General features: G+C 38.9%; 1 protein-coding gene across 1 annotated transcript in view; it reads right to left on the bottom strand.

Annotated features, from left to right (window-relative positions):
- Vsx2 (Visual system homeobox 2) overlaps positions 1-15,878 on the bottom strand; it is a 40,082-nt gene extending 24,204 nt beyond the window's left edge. Inside the window, 5 exon segments of the mRNA XM_044394978.2 lie at positions 948-1,168; positions 8,110-8,160; positions 15,088-15,337; positions 15,376-15,430; positions 15,432-15,878. Of these exon segments, the coding sequence (XP_044250913.1) occupies positions 948-1,168; positions 8,110-8,160; positions 15,088-15,337; positions 15,376-15,430; positions 15,432-15,667 (813 nt within the window). The 5' untranslated portion in view covers positions 15,668-15,878.
- Between the last annotated feature and the right edge of the window lie 2,002 nt (positions 15,879-17,880).

Consider the following 17,880-nt stretch of genomic DNA (forward strand, 5'->3'; position numbering starts at 1 on the left):
CTCCCGCTTTCGAGGGACTTAGAACAATAACGGCCATTAAAATGCTTAATTATAAATTCGCAAACGTTGCTGAAATTTTCTACATTTTTTCCCCCATACCATTCCCCTATCCCTCTTCCTCTCTATCCCGCAGCTCGCCCTATATCGCCATCTCACTTGCCCAGCGTGAATCAGACCTTAAATGATTTCCGGATTTTGCGTTGCTCTCGCAATGCTGTGCACATTTTTACCTATGCATATATCACATTGTCTTTTCAAAATCCAATTAGGTACCAATTCAGAAAAAATGGGTATTATGCATTAATATCATTGATAGCTCGAAAATGAAAACTATTTTTCTATCTATTACAATATAAAAATGGTGTAAAAAAATGGGAAGTAGGAGATATATCCAAAACGGCTTGACTTAAAAATGTAAAAATAAAACCGAAATTCTTGTTTAATTCATAGATCCAAACTGAGTACCTAAAATATTTTTTAAAAATATAAAATTAAAATACAGCCCTATTTTACAGTGTCATGAGGCATTAAAACAGGCGATTCTCTATACCCAATAAAAAGTGTATAAGTGGAACTTAAGTCGCAGAGGAGCTGCACTCGAGATGCCGATCCTGATTGCTGGTTATAAACGATTTGCCATCATGATGACGCTGCACACACACAGAAAACTGAAGGAGGTGTGAAAAATCAGGCCGGAGACATCCAAACAAGCGCATATGAGATGAAAACCAGAAAGACAAAGGATTCAATTCAAGGGGAAATGCAAATTCCTTGGCCGCGTTTTTGTTTTGCCAACAGCAAACACCTACTCGACGGATGTACATAATTAGTTCGTTAATTCATTAAGGAAGCTAAATGAAGTGGAAGTGGAAGGACCGCGACGGCGACTGAGACTGAACAATACACACATATCGAGTTACCATAGATACCAGAGGCTGCTGACTCACCTGTATACGATCCTCGGGCAGTTCGGTCTTCAGCGATAGCATTTCGCGGGCATAGACATCGGGATAATGGGCTTCCTTGAAGGCCTCCTCCAGTTTCTCCAGTTGATAGCTGGTGAATATGGTGCGGCTGTGCCGTCGCTTCTTTTTCTTCTTCTTGCTATTCGGACCCACGCCAAAGCCATTCAAGCTTTCCATCACAAAGTCCTTGGGCGCCAGGGAACCTGGAATAATATTAATCATTATAATCACAGAAAAATCACATTTAGTTATAAAGTAAAAAATATTTATTTTTCAGCTGATTCAGAAATCAGTTCTTAGCTAAAACCTACACTATAGCAAGAATATTTGGTAGAAGTTTGAACCATTTAACTTTACTGGTTTGGCCATTGGCTTCAACCTCTAAATTTTAAGGATGTCATTTTATACAGTTCGTTTTTTAAATAGTATATAAAAATAGCATTTATTCCCTGAATTCAATCTGTTTCCCCCACCCTAATATGTCAAATTAGTTGACGAGAATCCCACGACCCGATGCCGGAAAACACATGGCACTAAAGCGCGACTTGAAGTGGTTTTGGTTAATATGTTGTTTTTAATATTTAATAATTGTATCTAGTTTCCTATTTGTCTGCCGCGTATTTCTCGTTTTTTTTGGGGTTGTCACATACACATCATCAGTTTTCTGCTGTTTTAAGGAAAATCCCACTTGAGAGGGCGGCTGTGAAAAGCGGGGAAAAGTGAAAGCGTCGAAAGAGGATGGCACTTCGGGATGGGAATTCGGTTCGAAGGAAGGAGCTGACAAGCGTTGACAGGCGCGATTTGAGTTTTCGATGAGTGGCAGTAGAGTTTATACACAGTGAAACAAGTCTCGGCAATTCAAAATAGAAGAGGAATATATCTTTATATGAAAGAAAACTTTTATATTAAACATGAAGTTAAAAAAAATTTTGAAAAAATATTATTAATATTTTCATTAAATATACAAAAATAATTATTAGTAAAATCTTTTATTAATTATTCAAATCCTTTTCAAAAACTCAACACATTTATTTTATATGATTTTTTCTGTGTAATCGCAAAGATGAGCGACCTGAGGACAAGTTGAGGATGCTGCTGATGAGTCTGGGGATGAGTCGATGAGGATCGAACCCACTTGGCGGATTGGAGAAGAGTTCGAGACTTCGAGAGTTGCCAAGCAACCAACCTTGTTTTGGCCAAATCGAATCGAACTTGGAGCCTGCTGGAGCACCCGGAAAACATACATAAATGCACAGTTCGGTGATCGAGTGGTCTGCAGTCTGCACAGCATGGAAAAGTATGAAAAACAAAGCATACACGAAAAACATTTCGCATTGAAATTCGATATGAAAAATGAAGTAAAGAAGGCTGTTGTGTTGTGGCTGCTGACGAGTTGTTCAAGTGAAGAGCACCGCATCATCATCATCCCCATTAACATTCCACTTCCCGTTTTCCTTCTCCCGATTTTCCCTGATTTTCCCACTAAATGCTCGTGAAAAATATCTCCGGAGGGAGCTGCTAGTGAAAATGCACGCGTGTAATGAAGGCTGAAAATTGCATCTTAAATTACCGGGCGAAAAATTCAATTCATTTCACTAGGAGGCGAAATCAACAAGGTATGTTAAAGGGAATTTAATTGTTCTGGCTGTTTTCAAGGGGAATAAGGAAATTATTTCGAGGGCTCTCTCTCAATTATCGGGTATTTATTTCACGGTCAGTATCTAATTAAATCATTGCACCTGCTTTTACTTTAACACGAATTTCTTTTCTTCTTTTAAGGAGCAATTTGGCCACTTGATTTTTAAAGAAAAATACTTTTTGTTCGATTTAACTTAAGTTAACAACTGTTTTTTATGTTTTATAAATGTTATAATTTAAAAAAAAAAAATTTTGTAATCTTTTAGTCCCATGAATAAATAAAATCAGGCAACTTTGAATTTGGTTCTCTGTCTTAATGAGCCCATACACACACACACACTGGGATGCCAGCATGCATACTAACGCACGCAGCACTCACACACACACACATGCATCACAACATATTAGCAATTAAAATTTTCTTAGTTAATTACTTTAAGCAGACGACGACGAAGGATGCAGGACGAAAGGATGTCGGCTGCTGGGATGCTGGGAAAAAAGAGAGCAAACAAGTGGCCACCCAAATGAAAGGCGACAACATTCTTCCAGCTTCCATCTCTTTCTCGCCTACTCACCCTCTCTCTTTCTCGCCCATTCTCGCTAAAGCACAAAGAAAGTAAAGCCAACCCAACCGACCTCTCCCCTCTTCTCGTCCCCTCGCCTGACAAGTATATTTTATGAAATTTATGGGCATTTCACTAGAAAATTTAATTAGGAAATCTAATTTGCTCAAAAGCGCATAAAAAATGTTGTCGCTTCTAAAGGGGGAAGCCCCTTTGGTCCCCACCAAAAATTTTCACTGCATTTCGTTGCCATTTCCCTTTCTCTGAGCTGCTCATTTTGTAAGCTGCATCATTTTTGCTAGCCAAAGTTGCATGGAACCGAAATTCTGATCTTTTTTCGGTTGGTGTTGAATAAATTGCATACTTTTCTGCACCTTAGGTAAGCGGTTTTAAGCTGAAATGGAGTGATCTTTAATGGAAATTAAATTGAAAGACATTTTATAGTTTCCAAACTTTTTTGAGATGTTAAGTATTGATAAAAGTAATATATATTAAAAATAACAGTACTCTTAACATTCAAAATCAAGTTCGCAAAGATATATAAATGCCTGAGGTCACACGCCTATTTTCCATAGGGCACACGTCGATTCTTTCTTGTATCGCTTAGATATTTTACAATTCTAGCAGAAAGATACCCAAAAATGTTTACAGTGCGGTCTTTCCTGTGGACCCGTTGCTCCTGCTTTTTCCGCCCAACTTTCGTCGTCCCGCCCCCCACTTTTCCACCCAGTTTCCCGTATTTCCTCGCCATGCATCAAGTAACCAACAAAATGACTAATTCCTCGTCTGTGTGTCGGCTGCATGTGTGTGTGTGTGTGCGAGTGCGTGTGTGCTGGTGTGTGTGTGTCGCATAAACAGTTTCATGGCAAAATACGCTAATAAAGTGGCTGAGTTGTTGGCAACGCGACAGCGACGCAGACAGCGCTGTCGTCGTCGGCAGAGGTTGGGCAGAGGCGTCGTCGTTGAAGGGGCATTCGCAATTCGCAATTTGCAATTTGCATTAGCACCAAAGTGGCTCTGCATGTGTGTGTGCTTTCGCATTTGTGTGGGTAGTGGGTAGTGGGTACTGGGGTACTTTGTGAACTGCCATTCGGATTTTCACTCATTTTCGTACGCTTTTTTCGTACTAATTAGAAATGAAATTGAATTATTTGCTTGAGGAATCAAACAGAGGCCACAAACGCAAACGCAAAAAATCAGAAAAGAGTAGGGAGGCTATATGGTGAGTGGACCAGTAAATGCTCCAATTAACAGCTTTGATAACCCGGTTTTTGATGTCGCGATGGTTAATATAATGGTATTTTAAAAGATTCCGAGCCAATATTTCTTCAACTCAGGTAATTGTAAATTTAAAAATGTTAATTAAAATTTTAAGTGATGACTTTGAAATATTAATAATTTTTTTAAAATTGGGTTACAAAGGTTTTTGGTTTTTCAAAACTATCTGCAGTTTGTTATTGCCTTATTTTGAAGATCTGTATCTATTCTTTATCTATCTCAAAAAAGTGAAAGAGCAAAAAGTTTGTGTGCGAAAATTGTTGTTGTCGTTATTATAACTACTTTTCCACATTGTTGTATCTGTTTTGTTGTTGTTGCTGCCGTTTAAAAAACGGTTTGCACTTAAAGTTCGTTGAGTTCGCTTGGGTTGGTGAAGCAGAAAGGTGGAAAGGTAGGTGGCTTGAAGTGGGCCCAAAAGCAGAGAAAAAGGGTTAAAAGAGGAGGGCTGAGCGACTGTGCTGTCATCTTGGCTAGTTCAATGTGCATTTTGGCTATTAATTTACAAAGTATTTCAGTCCCTTTTTTGGGGATAGAAAATAAAATTTAATTTTTTTAAAATTCATTTTATTATTTTTTTAAATTTTAATTTATAAGTTATTATTTTTTTTAAGCCATACCGGACAACACTAAGAAAAACGGGGGCCAAAACACAGAAGCGTTGGTGACAACAGCAATCAAGTTAACCAAATTTGACACAAAGCTGGCTAAAACGCTGCCGCCCCAAAATGGGGGAATCCCCGCTCACCACTTTCCTTCACTTTTCGTGGGTGGATTTTCCCAGTGGTGACGAAACAATGGAATGAATAAGAAGAAGCAGAGCAGTCACACGACAAGCAAGGAATCTAATTAACAATTTTCCATTGAGTGCGCAAATTACGAGGAACAGGAACAGAAAGCGAGGGATCCGGATCCGTGCGAAAGAGGCAGCAAGAGGCTGGCAGAAAGAGACGGCAAAGGGGTCGGAAAGTGAGACAAAGAGAGAGTGAGAGCGAGAGGGGGCGAAGGCAGACAGGAGCAATTAGACGGGGACGAATGGCGGACAATGTCAAAGCGAATTTCCGCATAATTTCCAGACAAAGTCGATTGAGGTGCGAGTCCTCTAAATTTGCATCCAAAATAGTGTATAAAACATAAATTTAGGAAAATAAAAATATATAAATTTATTAAAAGCAAAAAAAAAGTTGTAGCAAATAAAAATCTGTTTTTCTGTAAAGAAAATAAGAAAAAGAAATATTAAAAACTGTTGTAAATATGAAACAAAAATGTAAGAAAATAAAGAAATAAAATAAAGCCCTTCTGTAAAGAAAATGAAGAAATATTTAAAACGAGATGGAGTAGAATTAAAATAGGAAATACGAAAAGCAATCTGTATTTCGGTAAAGAAATAATAATTAATTAGTAATTATTCTCTGTATATTTTCACAATAAAAGTTTGTTTAATTATGTTTATGATGAAACGTCAGAAAAACGTAAATGCTACTGATCAACTACAATGTTTGAAAATTTATCGAAAATATCGATAATTTCAAAAATTTTTAAGCTCTACTTCTGTAACCAGGTTTTATAGCCTAATCGTTGACGATACCCCACTTTTTCGGAAGAAACTGAAAGATATCTTCATCGATTCTGTGACTAATGCACTTTATTCCCCGAGATAACCATAACCCTTTGTCTCCTGGTCTCCCCCCACTGCCCATACATACACATATTTTCAACCCATCTTGTGCGTTTTATCACCCTGACACAACACATTCACGTATTCAGTCCACTGGTGTGAAGTGAATCGCGATTGGTTTTGCTTGGCACATGTGTGCTGTTGGTTTTTTACACTCTGTTTGTGTTGCGTGTTTCAATTAAGCCCCGTACAACACAATTTTCAAAGCCAGCCTTCCTTTCGACATGGCCAGCAAATAAAACTTAGACACGCTCGCTCGCAGAAATTCAGAAATTCAGGGGGTAACACAATACCACGAAGGAACGAACGGGGGAAAAATGCCAATTAAAATCTTAGCCATGACAAGTGCAACACGATGGTGCAACAAAAGTGGAGCCCCCAACTTTCCTGCTTCCCTTCCATTTTTCAAGGCAAATTGCCCTACTTGTCAGTCTCTCTTCGCTTCTTCTTCTTCATCGTTTTTTCCTTGGCTTTTGTGTAATCTTGTCTTGCAATCTGCTGCTGCTCGCAGCAAATGGCTCAAAAGTGGCAGCCTCCGCATTTTCCCCGCTTTCCTGCCGACTTTTCCTCTCTGGAAGAATGCAGGCGTCGAGTGGAAGACTTAAGCAGGGCACTTCGTCCATAAAAACAGAATGGAAAGAATGCGCGGCCAAGTGGCCAAGTTCGTGTTGCATGGCCCAGTCAGAGATTAGAGTTTTAGAAGGGCCCACTACACCGGCAACAGCAACATCATCGGGAGCAACAGCAGCAGCAACAACAGCGACAAAAGGGCAATTAAGTAGAGCCAAGAGCCCCAAGAAGTACTTAGAATGATAAAAAGAAAAGGATGCCTCATATTTACCCGAAAGAACCAATTAAGTTGAGGCTAAATCTCACGCTTTAAAATTATTCAATTAAATTAGTACTTTCCTCACTAAAAAATTAATAATTATATTAATAAATTGTAGGAAAGATTTACAAGTGTGAAATTGAAATATTTGAAATATATGGTCACATTGGTTTTTGTTAAGTCAAAGACTATGTCTGCGGTCACACGCTTAACTTGCATTTTATTGTAATTGTCTTCGTAAATGAATACATTTACAAGTAAACAATTGAAATATTTTATTAAATAATAAATATTTAAATAATAAGCAATTTATACGCAGTTTCTTGACACCTTTTTTTGGCCTTGATCAATTTGTGGTGATGGGCTGACTTTTTACTTTTACCTTGTTCCAATTTATTGGCGCACTCATTGTGGCTTCCCCAAGCCTTTTCTACCCCATTGTGATCCTTCTTTCTGCCCCTGCCCACGTCTCTCGTCCCTTCCTTATCCTTTCAACCAGTTTCCAGATCCCTTTTCTTATTAGACAAGTTTATGCGCTTCGCATTTCATTCGCCTTTGTTTTGGGATTCCCCCTGTATTTTTGTGTAGTATTTGTGTGTGCCGCTGTCGAAAAAGGGTTAAGTCAGAAAGAGACGGCACGAAGGCGAACAAAAGAGAGGGGGGATACAGGACGTGTGTGAGGTTGAGGATGTGAGGAGAGATGTATGCGCGTGTAAATTGCGTATAAAAGCGTATGTTGAAAATATTTATTGCCCGTTACGAATGCAACAAAATGAAAATGGAAATTTCATTATTTGACTTTTGTCTCTCTCGCATGTGTGTGCATTTCCCAGTTTTCCCTTTTGTTTTTTCGTTAGCTAAATTGTTTATTTTATTAGCAATTTGGAGAATTTATGTGCGCGACATGTGAAATTTACTCTTTACCCCTTTACGCCTCTGAAGGAACCGGTAGCCATGACTCAAATTGAAGTGCAGGAATGCCCATTAATTAGGACAGAGCTCGCGAAGCTAGCGCCCTCTGTTGGTCAAAGGGTATTCAGCTTTTTTTTGGCTTTGGCTTCAAAGGATTGCATAAAAGGATTAAGGATATATGTGGCCTACCTTTGGGCTTCCGTTAAATTTGTTTATCCCATTGGATTGCAAAGAGGTGAGTAAACTTACCGGGTAAACATGTGGCGGCTCCTGCGGCATAACTTTTCATCTGCGGGAATCCTGAAAGTGAGAAAATATAAAAATAATTAAGTTGGTGACGTGACCTTGGAACTTTTCTTTGATGGCCCCACGTTGGGCGCCAATTGTTTTATTGAAGGTGACTGACCTTAGAACTTTTCTATGAGACACTGAATATTTCCATTAACCATTTATCTCGAGGACAAAAGTTAACCTGATATTAAGATATCGAGCCTACATTGAGTTTTACCTACAATTACTTTGACACAATGCTAGCATACATTAGTATAGTTTGGATTTCTTGCATTTATTAGCAAGACAAGGGTCTCCGAATTAACACTTAAAGAATTGAGGATGGGAAATGTTGCATGCACATGGCATATACTCATGCATGCAAAAGTACACAGAACAAAATGTAGAACAAAATCACTAAAATAATAATTAAAATTTTATATTAAAAACTTAAGAACTTTATACCATTTATCATAATAATTCTGATCAATATTTTATGAGAAAATTTTATCAAAATTTTTAGTTTTAAATATCATATCTTATTTTTAAGGTCGAAACTTGATGACTTTTCTTCGAGTATTGCTGGCAGGCACTCAGAAATGCAAATCGGCGACCTCGATGTCGAGAAATCGAGACAAGCTCTCGCTCTGCAGTCGCAGTCGCAACCCCTACTACTGCGCCTTGTTAACCCTTCGGTGGCCGTGTTAACCCCTACCCGTGGCAAGCGAGTGACATATCAAAGCAAAATCAAATTTGACAGACAACCGCGCTAATTTCTGGTCGATGTTTCATTGTTTCAAGGCGTTCCTCTCGTAAACGTTCGTGGTAGTTTCGGTTCTCGGCTTTGGCTTTGTTTCGGGGTTCTGGTTTTCTGGTTTTAAAGGGGAATCGGGAATCGGAATTCGGGATTGGGATTGGAACCGAAAGTGAATCGCAAACTGTGTGTGCTCCTCAATTGTTTTATGGTGACGCATTTCGAAAACACAAAGAGATCTCGGATCTCGACATATGCCAACAATAATAAGCGATGATGAATGTGTCGACGACAATCAAACCGCATTTATTAGCTCTCTACCAGAGAAATTCCATTTGCTCAAAATGAAATTTGATATTGCAATATAGTGCGCGCGAAACTTCTCTAAAGAACTAAGGGAACTGCAAGTGACGATGTATTTATAAACTGATTAACGCTCGACAATAGCTGATATGGGTCGCTTGGCGAAAAGTTCGGGGTAAATATGGGAAAAATATGGAAAAAAATAATGGAGATCGGGGGGTAAAAGGCGGTCCAGAGACCGCACAAGGCGATCGTGGAGAAGCGTGTGGGTCGTGAACATCCGCCGGAGGTCATGCTAAGTAGCCGCTTCGGTGTCCCAGTCCGAGTTATTGTACCCAACATACATATGTACTCGGGTGTCGTGAGTGAAAATCAAGTGAATTAATTATAAACTCATATAGCTGACGCGACCATCATTACTTTATAATTATATGGGTTTTATAGACTCAATTTTCTCTTTAAAAGAATATATTTTGTTGTATATTTATGAGTTTTTTATCTTAGTTTGTGTTAAACAGCCATTAATTTTGTTTTTGATCTTAAACATTTTTAGAAGCTATCGATAATATCGATAAAATTGATAGTATTATTAATATCGATAGTTTTAAAAACTGGTGGTGGTGTCCAAAACTCTACTATTAAACTCTACTACTATTAGCAGCTAGTGAATAACCGATGTACAACTATCAATTAGCTTGGCACCCACCGTGAACTCAGTCGAGGCGTTCGACCAGGTGAATCACATCGCGTCCACAATTGAAACAATTTCCAGACTTTCCGAAAAAGTGCTGAGTAGCCACTCCAAATAGCCAGATAGATGGCCGTGCCATGAATAATTAGCAGTCGTAGTTTGTTGATTGTTACTCTCGTTGTTGTTGTTTTTGTTGTTGCTACTGCTGTGTATTGGACAGTGAAAGCAACCAAATTCCAAACTCCAAGTTCCAAATTCAAATCTAAATCCATACCGGAATCCCACTTTCGAGCCGCTGAAGAAGCAAAGCGGCCGCCGAGGAAACTCAAGTGCCAAATCGTGTTTATTTGCGTTATAAAATTAGCGCAGTGCAAAGGCGCAGTCTCTAAAGGGGGGTTGTTCATGTCCCACAAATGGTCCCCCCCTTCCGAAACGGCGCCTCTGAAAATGGCTGGGTGTGCTGTTGTGCAGTCGAAGTGAGTTGAGCTTTTGGTCACGAATTACCCGGCTCTGATTGCCATGTGACGGGGCAGAAAATCCAGCTTATAAATACATGAATGCGAATATACTGGGGAACTTGCTTATAGTGAATCCAAATAAAAAGTTTCGACGGCATATGCAAATGTTTCCAAATACTAGATATATTTTTGGAAATTATTATTGAAATTTTTTGTCCGTCTGTCCGTTTCTACGCAAACTAGTCTCTTAGTTCCAAAGCTATCGCGTTAAAACTTTCCCAAAAGTCTTCTTTCTATTACAGGTAGTATATAAGTCGGAACCAAATGGATCGAACAACTATATCTTATAGCTGCCATATGAAAAATCGCAAAATTAATAGAACAAAATTCGAAAAATCATTGGAACGATCGGAAAATAATGGGAAATTAATAGGAACAAAATCATAATTCCGTGGAATTTCATTGTACTTTCTTTTACTCTAGGATACAACTTCTTTTTAATATTTCCGAATTTCGAATTAAATTAATTAAGTTACAATCAAGTGAAGCTAGCCAGGCTCTATAGTTATCGCTTTTATTATCATTGTAGTTCATGATTGCGTTCCGTTCGAGAAAATTTAAAAATTATTGACGCTAATTCCGCTTAATGCAAATTGCTGTGAATCAACTCGCATTCACAGCCTCACCCTCACACTCACTCACACTCACACTGGCACGGACAAATTAACCCTTGAGTGGCACTCGGCACTTCTCGTTCGTCAAGTTGCTTTAATTGACTTTTAAATTCGCAAAAAATCAAAGCGAAAAAGTGTGACAAAGTGCCAAAAACAAGTATGTGAAAAAAAGAGAGGAGGTGGAAAAGTGCAGCGGCGACTGAACAACTGAAACAATAACTGCACTCGTGGAGCGCTGACGTTGAACATTTTTTTCACACCTCAGACAATAAAGAAATTGCGTTAAGGGAAGTTAAGGGGTTAAGCTTTAAGGTTGGGAGAGGTTGCGAGGAGGAGGGGCACACTCGAAATCGAAAATTCCGAAAAGTCCGCTCACTCAGAAAACGAAGGGCGTTTGTCGACACTTTTTCCCGCATTTCCCCGCACATTTTTCAGGCGTTTTTTTTTTGTTTTTTTTTTTTCTAATTTACGTCAACTCAAAATCAAAGCAAAGTCAAAAGACGACCGCACACAATGTCCGAGGAGGCGAGAAACTACAATTAAGAATATTTTTATCATAAATATATGTATTACTGGGGCAGGCTATTAGCAAAGTGGCTCAAATATCAAAGGGCGGAACGTAGAGAGATATGTAGGTGCTTGCATGGAAGACTGACTGACTTCGGAAGACTGACAGGCAGCAATTAGCAATTCTGGAGCCATTGATTGCAACACTTTTCGTTGTATAATATACAAAATAAATATGATAAACTGGGCAAGAAATTCTATGCATTAATTAATTGAAAATACAAGAAAATCTTACAAATTTATTGCATTTTTGTACTTACAAATAATAGGAACAAAATTTGAAATTATAATTTATTGATTCTTATATTAAATTGCGTAAATATCCAGCTGGGCATTAAAAATTCTAAATGGTTAATTTCGAGCCGCAAGTAAATTACCGAAATATTTGCAACAACAAGTGCACAAATACACATTTAATTTCGGGTGTGTGTTGGCTTGTCAGTGTGTGTAAACACATCAAAACGACTGTCACAACAAAGCGATGCGACGAGCCAAAGTGAAAATTGTCAATTAAATGTGGGGGAAAAGCGAAGAAAAATCGTTTTTCTCCTCTACTCTTTGTTATTGTTGGATAACCGATTTACCGATTTTCCGATTTGTTGTTCCTTCCTCTGTTAAAAGATCAAAGGCACTTAATAATGGGAAGGCGCCTAACACTCAACACTCTGGACGGGAAATCCGCCCGAAATCCGAACGAACTTGATGCGAATTTTTAATTGACGAACGAACACGGCCACGCAAATGGGTATAAAATCAACAACAGAACAGAAACCAAAATATATTTGTACGACATAAAGAGCAGAACGAGAGACGACAATATGCAAAATTAAATACGATGACGCGAATGAAAAGGAGAAGCAGAAGCAACAGTAACCGACACAAAACTAATCACTAAGAATAATAACAGGGGGAACGAATGGAAAAATCTCGACTATCACATACCCTAGGAAATAATATGTAGTTAATGGTTATGCTTAAAATTAAACCAATTACTGAGGACCCAACTGAACTTTTATACAGAAAAAACACACTAAACTAAATTAGCAGGGGAAACAGAAAACTCGACTATCACATACCCTAAAAAATATCATTTAGTTAATGGTTACTCAACTTAAACTAAAATTACAAATCACTAAACTAACCAAACTTAATTAAAAGTATCATCTCAATCTACAAGCCAATATTCCCGTTATTAAATAAAATACTAGCCAACGAGCGGTCTTTCCCACATTTATTAAACCACAAATTACGGCAAAGAAGCGAAAAAGTTGTATATTTAAAACAAAGCAGGAACACCAAGTGGAAGGAGCAACAGACGAAAAGAAAGACGTGGAACATACAAGCGAAATACATAAAGCCAAGAGAAGGGTCCGGAAGTAGACTAGTGTACTCCTCAGCAAATTTCAAATCAAATCCAGAAGGGAAGCTTGATTCGCAAAGACGAAATTTGAATACCCTGTCAGCTGAATACTAGAATGTTTGTGTCTTGTTTTTTATGTTCATCACTCATACGCACTGTTGCCTTTGATAAAAAGTGGCATAGATTTTAAGCCAGCATTTGTTTGCATTTTTGCTCTCCCTTATTTTAACTATTATTTCAAGTTGAAGGAACGATTTTTTTGAGTTAAATCAAACTGTCATGCGTAACGTACATATAATTAATTTCATATGCAAATTTAAGACAATTAAGCTTGTTTTACTCACAACTTCAAAATACATTTTTATTTAATTTTGGAATACTCTTTTGTGAAAAATTGATTATATTTTCTGGTCCACCCTAATGCACACACATAAGTAAGTACGTGGAGTGCGCAGTGAAATTGGCACAGTGAATCAGAATCAGTACAGGGCAATGGAAATCGGAGATGACGATGATGTTTCAACGCTAATTAAAATAATAATAACAATAATAACAGCTGCCACTTGAATCTAGAAGATTATCGGTGGACCCTCGCTCTTTTTTCACAGAGAAAAAAATGGATCATGTTTTGACGGAATATTTATGAATATTGCCCAATATTTACATTTTACATTTTACAAAAATTTATTAAGATTCCAGTCTACCAAATAAATTATTTTCTTCCTTTTTAAACAATGGTATGGTCCAAATAAAATCATTTTAAATATCATAAATTTTTCTCTTGTGTAGCACTCCCTACATATTTTTGCGCGCCTTTCTGTTTATCTGCGTTCGCTGTCATCGCCCCGACTTGGGATGATATTGCCACTTCCAAATGAGCTTTAAATCGAGAGACAGCAGCAGGTCGGGTCGAGTTCGTTGCCAGTGCGTGTGGGTTTGTTTTTCAGAGTGCAAAAAAGGCGCACTTACAGTGGCACAAAGTCAATCAAATATCGCTTTTTAAGTGTACTTTTGTGGCAAAATACCCTTTAAAAAATAAAAAAGCCACAAAAGTTGAAATATTCTCATTCTTTGAAAAAAAACTGGACACACTGGACGTAAAAGTGTGCCCAACTCGAACTTGTATGCATAGTGTTGGTATTTCGCCATAAGATAATCTAAACCCAGCTTAGAATTTAGCCATGGAAATGCACAATTGTGTGTGTAAGATCGAAGAGCACTGCTGTTCCCCCATCTGATCACTCTTTCACACGCACACACACACACGCACTGCAATTAGCAGCTCAACTTGAGTGGTGGTGCTTTCGAGTGGAGTGGTTTTGGAGGCGGATTGGTGGGTGAGGTGTGAGTTGTGAGCTGAGAGTTGTGAGAGCTCTGTAGTAGGGGCAAAGCTGATTTGACTGGACGGTGGGCCGTTGATTAATCCCTTTTTTATGCTAACTAAGCTGCACTCCAGACCGCAATTCGCCCCACTGTACGTATCGTACGTATATATATGCTTGTGTGCCTTTGTTTGTTTGTCTGGCAGGTGACAAAACCAGTTGCGATTGTTAATTGCGTTTAAACTTTGATTGTCATTGTAAATGAACACGGCAAAAAAATGAGCATTGATTGTTAATTGTGATTTTAAAATTAGCATAACAAATATTTGCTGCAAGTTTTTAAATTAAAATACGTGAAATTTCAAATATTTGAAACAAAAAAATATAAAATGTTGTAATTAAATAATTGTTGCATTATTATAACACATACAAAAAATTAAGTTTAAATATTTACCGAAGAGCTATTTTTCAAAATGGTAAAACTTTAATTTACAAACTTATATCGTATCAAAAAAGGAATAAAAAGTAAATCTAAAAAATTATGTTTTGACGTATTTAGCGACCATTCATTAACAACCATTCATTGACAACCGCAATAATTATATTATTTTTATAATCAAACGTCATTACCCATGGATTATAATAAAGGTATTTGTTATAAAGAAAAATTCTAACGTACAAATTTCAACCAAAAATCGCCCACTTATATAAATATTTAATAAAATATTTTTTAAACTAATAGAACTGGTTGTTCTTTTTTTGTGTGTGGCTGGGGGTGTTCATTAGTTCGCTAGTTCGTTCGGTGGGGACTTGGTGGCTTGGGCTTACCCTGCGCATGGAGCAGCGGGTGGTGCGGGTGGTGGTGGTGCTGCATCGTCGGCGGCGGTGGCGGTGGGTGGTGCGCTTGATGGTGGTGGTGGTGGGGCAGGTGCTGATGTTGATGATGGTGGTGCACCGCTGCGGCCAGTTGGTGGGGCATAAACGCAGCTGCAACCGCCGCATGGGCATTGAAGTAGGCCATTCGCGAGGCCATGGTCATTTGGTGGTGCTCCCTGTAATGGTGGTGCTGTTGGTGGGGCTCCAAATTGCCATCAGCTGTTGTTACTGCTCCTCCGCTGAATGATGTTGCTGCTGCGCTGGGTGTTGCTGTTGCTGCTGTTGTTGCTGTTGCTTCTGTTGTTGTTGCTATTGCTCCTGTTGTTGTTGCTGTTGCTCCTGTTGTTGTTGCTGCTGTTCCTGTTGTTCCTGCTGATGTTACTGATCCCGTTTGGCGCTCTTTTGCCAATATTGCACTGGCAACCGTTGTTGTTGTCGTCGTCAAATCGGTTGGCGCTTCTGTTGCTGTTGTTGCTGCCGTTACCGCCAGGCCCAGCAGCTCTTGAATGGCAAATGGCGAGCGTTGCGGCATTTTTAATTGCTTCTATTTAAAACTACGACTAGATATGAAAAAAAATATCATGGTACTCCCCCAAAAAAAAATCACAAAAAAAATAAGCAAAGCAATGTTGCAATATTGCTGTTGCACGCGATTTGCTGCGTTATTGCGATCGCAGAAAAACACACAACAAATTCGCAATAATTTCCACGTTAAACTGTTGCCTGCGTTAATGTGCACCAGGAGTTTTGTCGTCGTCGCAGTTGCCGTTGCTGCCGTAATGTTGCTGCTGCTGGTGGTTGGCCTGCTGGCTTTCCGACTTGGATTTGGCCAAAGAGGCATTCAGGAGGCATTCAGCTAACAAACGGTAAACGGTAAGCGGCCAGCGGAGCTTTTTGCCTTTCGCGAGGACCTCAAATCATGGCAAACGCAGCAGCAGCAGCAGCAACAGCAACAGCAGCAACATCTGCAGCAGCAGCAACACCACGCAGCAACAGCGACGCCGACGTCGACTGCACTGCCCGGCAACGGTAAATACTCATGGGGCGGTCTCTGTCGCACGCTAGCCGCACTCTTCACCCCCCTCCGCACTAGCCAGCAAGTGCGAGCGAGTCGGCAATATGTGGGACTTCCCCTCGGCAACATGGCGCATGTGCAACTTGAATTCGGTGCGAGTGGGAAGAGATCAGCACTACGCTTCCAAGCAACAGCTAGCTGAGCTCTTCTCGCCCATACAAAACCTTCCAGTCTTCCCTTCGACTTCCAGTTTTGGGACCAACTCTCGATGTATTGGTGCGGCGCTTGTCGTGGTATTAGTGTTAGATTGCCAGAGTGTGCGTCGTGCCATTTTGTGTGTTAGTGAAAGAAAGAGAGCCAGAGAGTTGTGAGGAGGAGAGAGAAAAGCGAAAGAAAAAAAATCGACCACCCGAACTCGGAACTCTGCAGCTCAAACTCCTCTCTCCTCGTCGCCGTTCAATGAAGGACGCCAATTTATGGCCCAAAAAACGAGCCACCATTCGGTGTTTGCACTGTAAAAACTACTCACTTGTCGCCCGCCTAACAATGCCTTCAAAAAAAAGGAACAAAAAAACAGTCTAATTAAAATTTTCGCCAAAAACTTTTCGTACCATTGAAATGGGTAAATTAGCATTTATTTAAGTGGGAGCGTCCTTGCGGCGCAGTATTGCGATTGCATGATTGGGAAAGATTTTCGGGAGGTATGCGGGCTTTTGTTCTCAGGACACTCCCGAACTCCGAAATGGTTTGGCATTATCGGGGCGAGAATAAAGCTTAGGGGCTTAGTAATATCTCGATCACTAAAAAAATCTTTAAGAGAGCCTTGAATTTCAATATAATGAAAAATTGATATTATTTGATATTATTTAATATAATATATTATATTTATTATTAAATATTATTATTGATATTTACATTGTAAGTACTTTTTTCATTCGTAAAATAGTTTACAAAGTTATTCAATAGTCGTTATTTTTTATTTGATATTTAAATAGAATTTGTATTTATTGTAAAATTTAAAATGTATTTTTAAATAAATTTAAAAAAAATAAATATAAAGTAAACAACAATTGTTTAAGGAACTGGATTTTCAAATTAGCAAGAGAAAACATTAAGATAAAATTGTTTATATTTAACGGATAATAATTATTGGAAAGCCAAGAGATCGCTGGCATCAAAAGCTTGTCAATAAGCGCACAACAACGGGTCTTTCGGGGCTTTTCTCACGCCCACCCAGTGGGCTCCCCTCTCTATATAGGGAAACCCACGCGGCAATTGGACAATTGAAATGCCAACGCTCACACGGCCAGAAATCGGATCGAAACGGAACACAGATCGTATGCCACGCAGTCTGGCATTTAAGGGAATCGAATGAAAGAGAATAATAAATAAAATAATAAAAGGCAGGGAAGACTGCTGTGCTGCGTGCTAGAAGAATTCCGAGGGGTAATTTGATATTTTTTAGAGCAGGTTGCTTGCCCCGCCGGATGATTCATTTATTTAAGCGAAATTCGTTTATTTACTGGAATTTGATTGTTAATTAACTTGCAATTACAATCCGACCGGGGATCCTGTCAAAATAAATATTGAGTTTCGCCAAAAAGATTATGGGTAATTCGATATAATATCCAGCCAGCTAGGAGAACTAAGAACTAGTTTCTATTGGCTACAGTTCAATGTTGGCAATCTCTCATATGTTTTTATTTTTTTATTTGGATCCTTTGGCATGT

The sequence above is a fragment of the Drosophila takahashii genome, chromosome X (genome assembly GCF_030179915.1).
Source record: "Drosophila takahashii strain IR98-3 E-12201 chromosome X, DtakHiC1v2, whole genome shotgun sequence".
NCBI classification, from domain to species: Eukaryota; Metazoa; Arthropoda; class Insecta; order Diptera; family Drosophilidae; genus Drosophila; species Drosophila takahashii.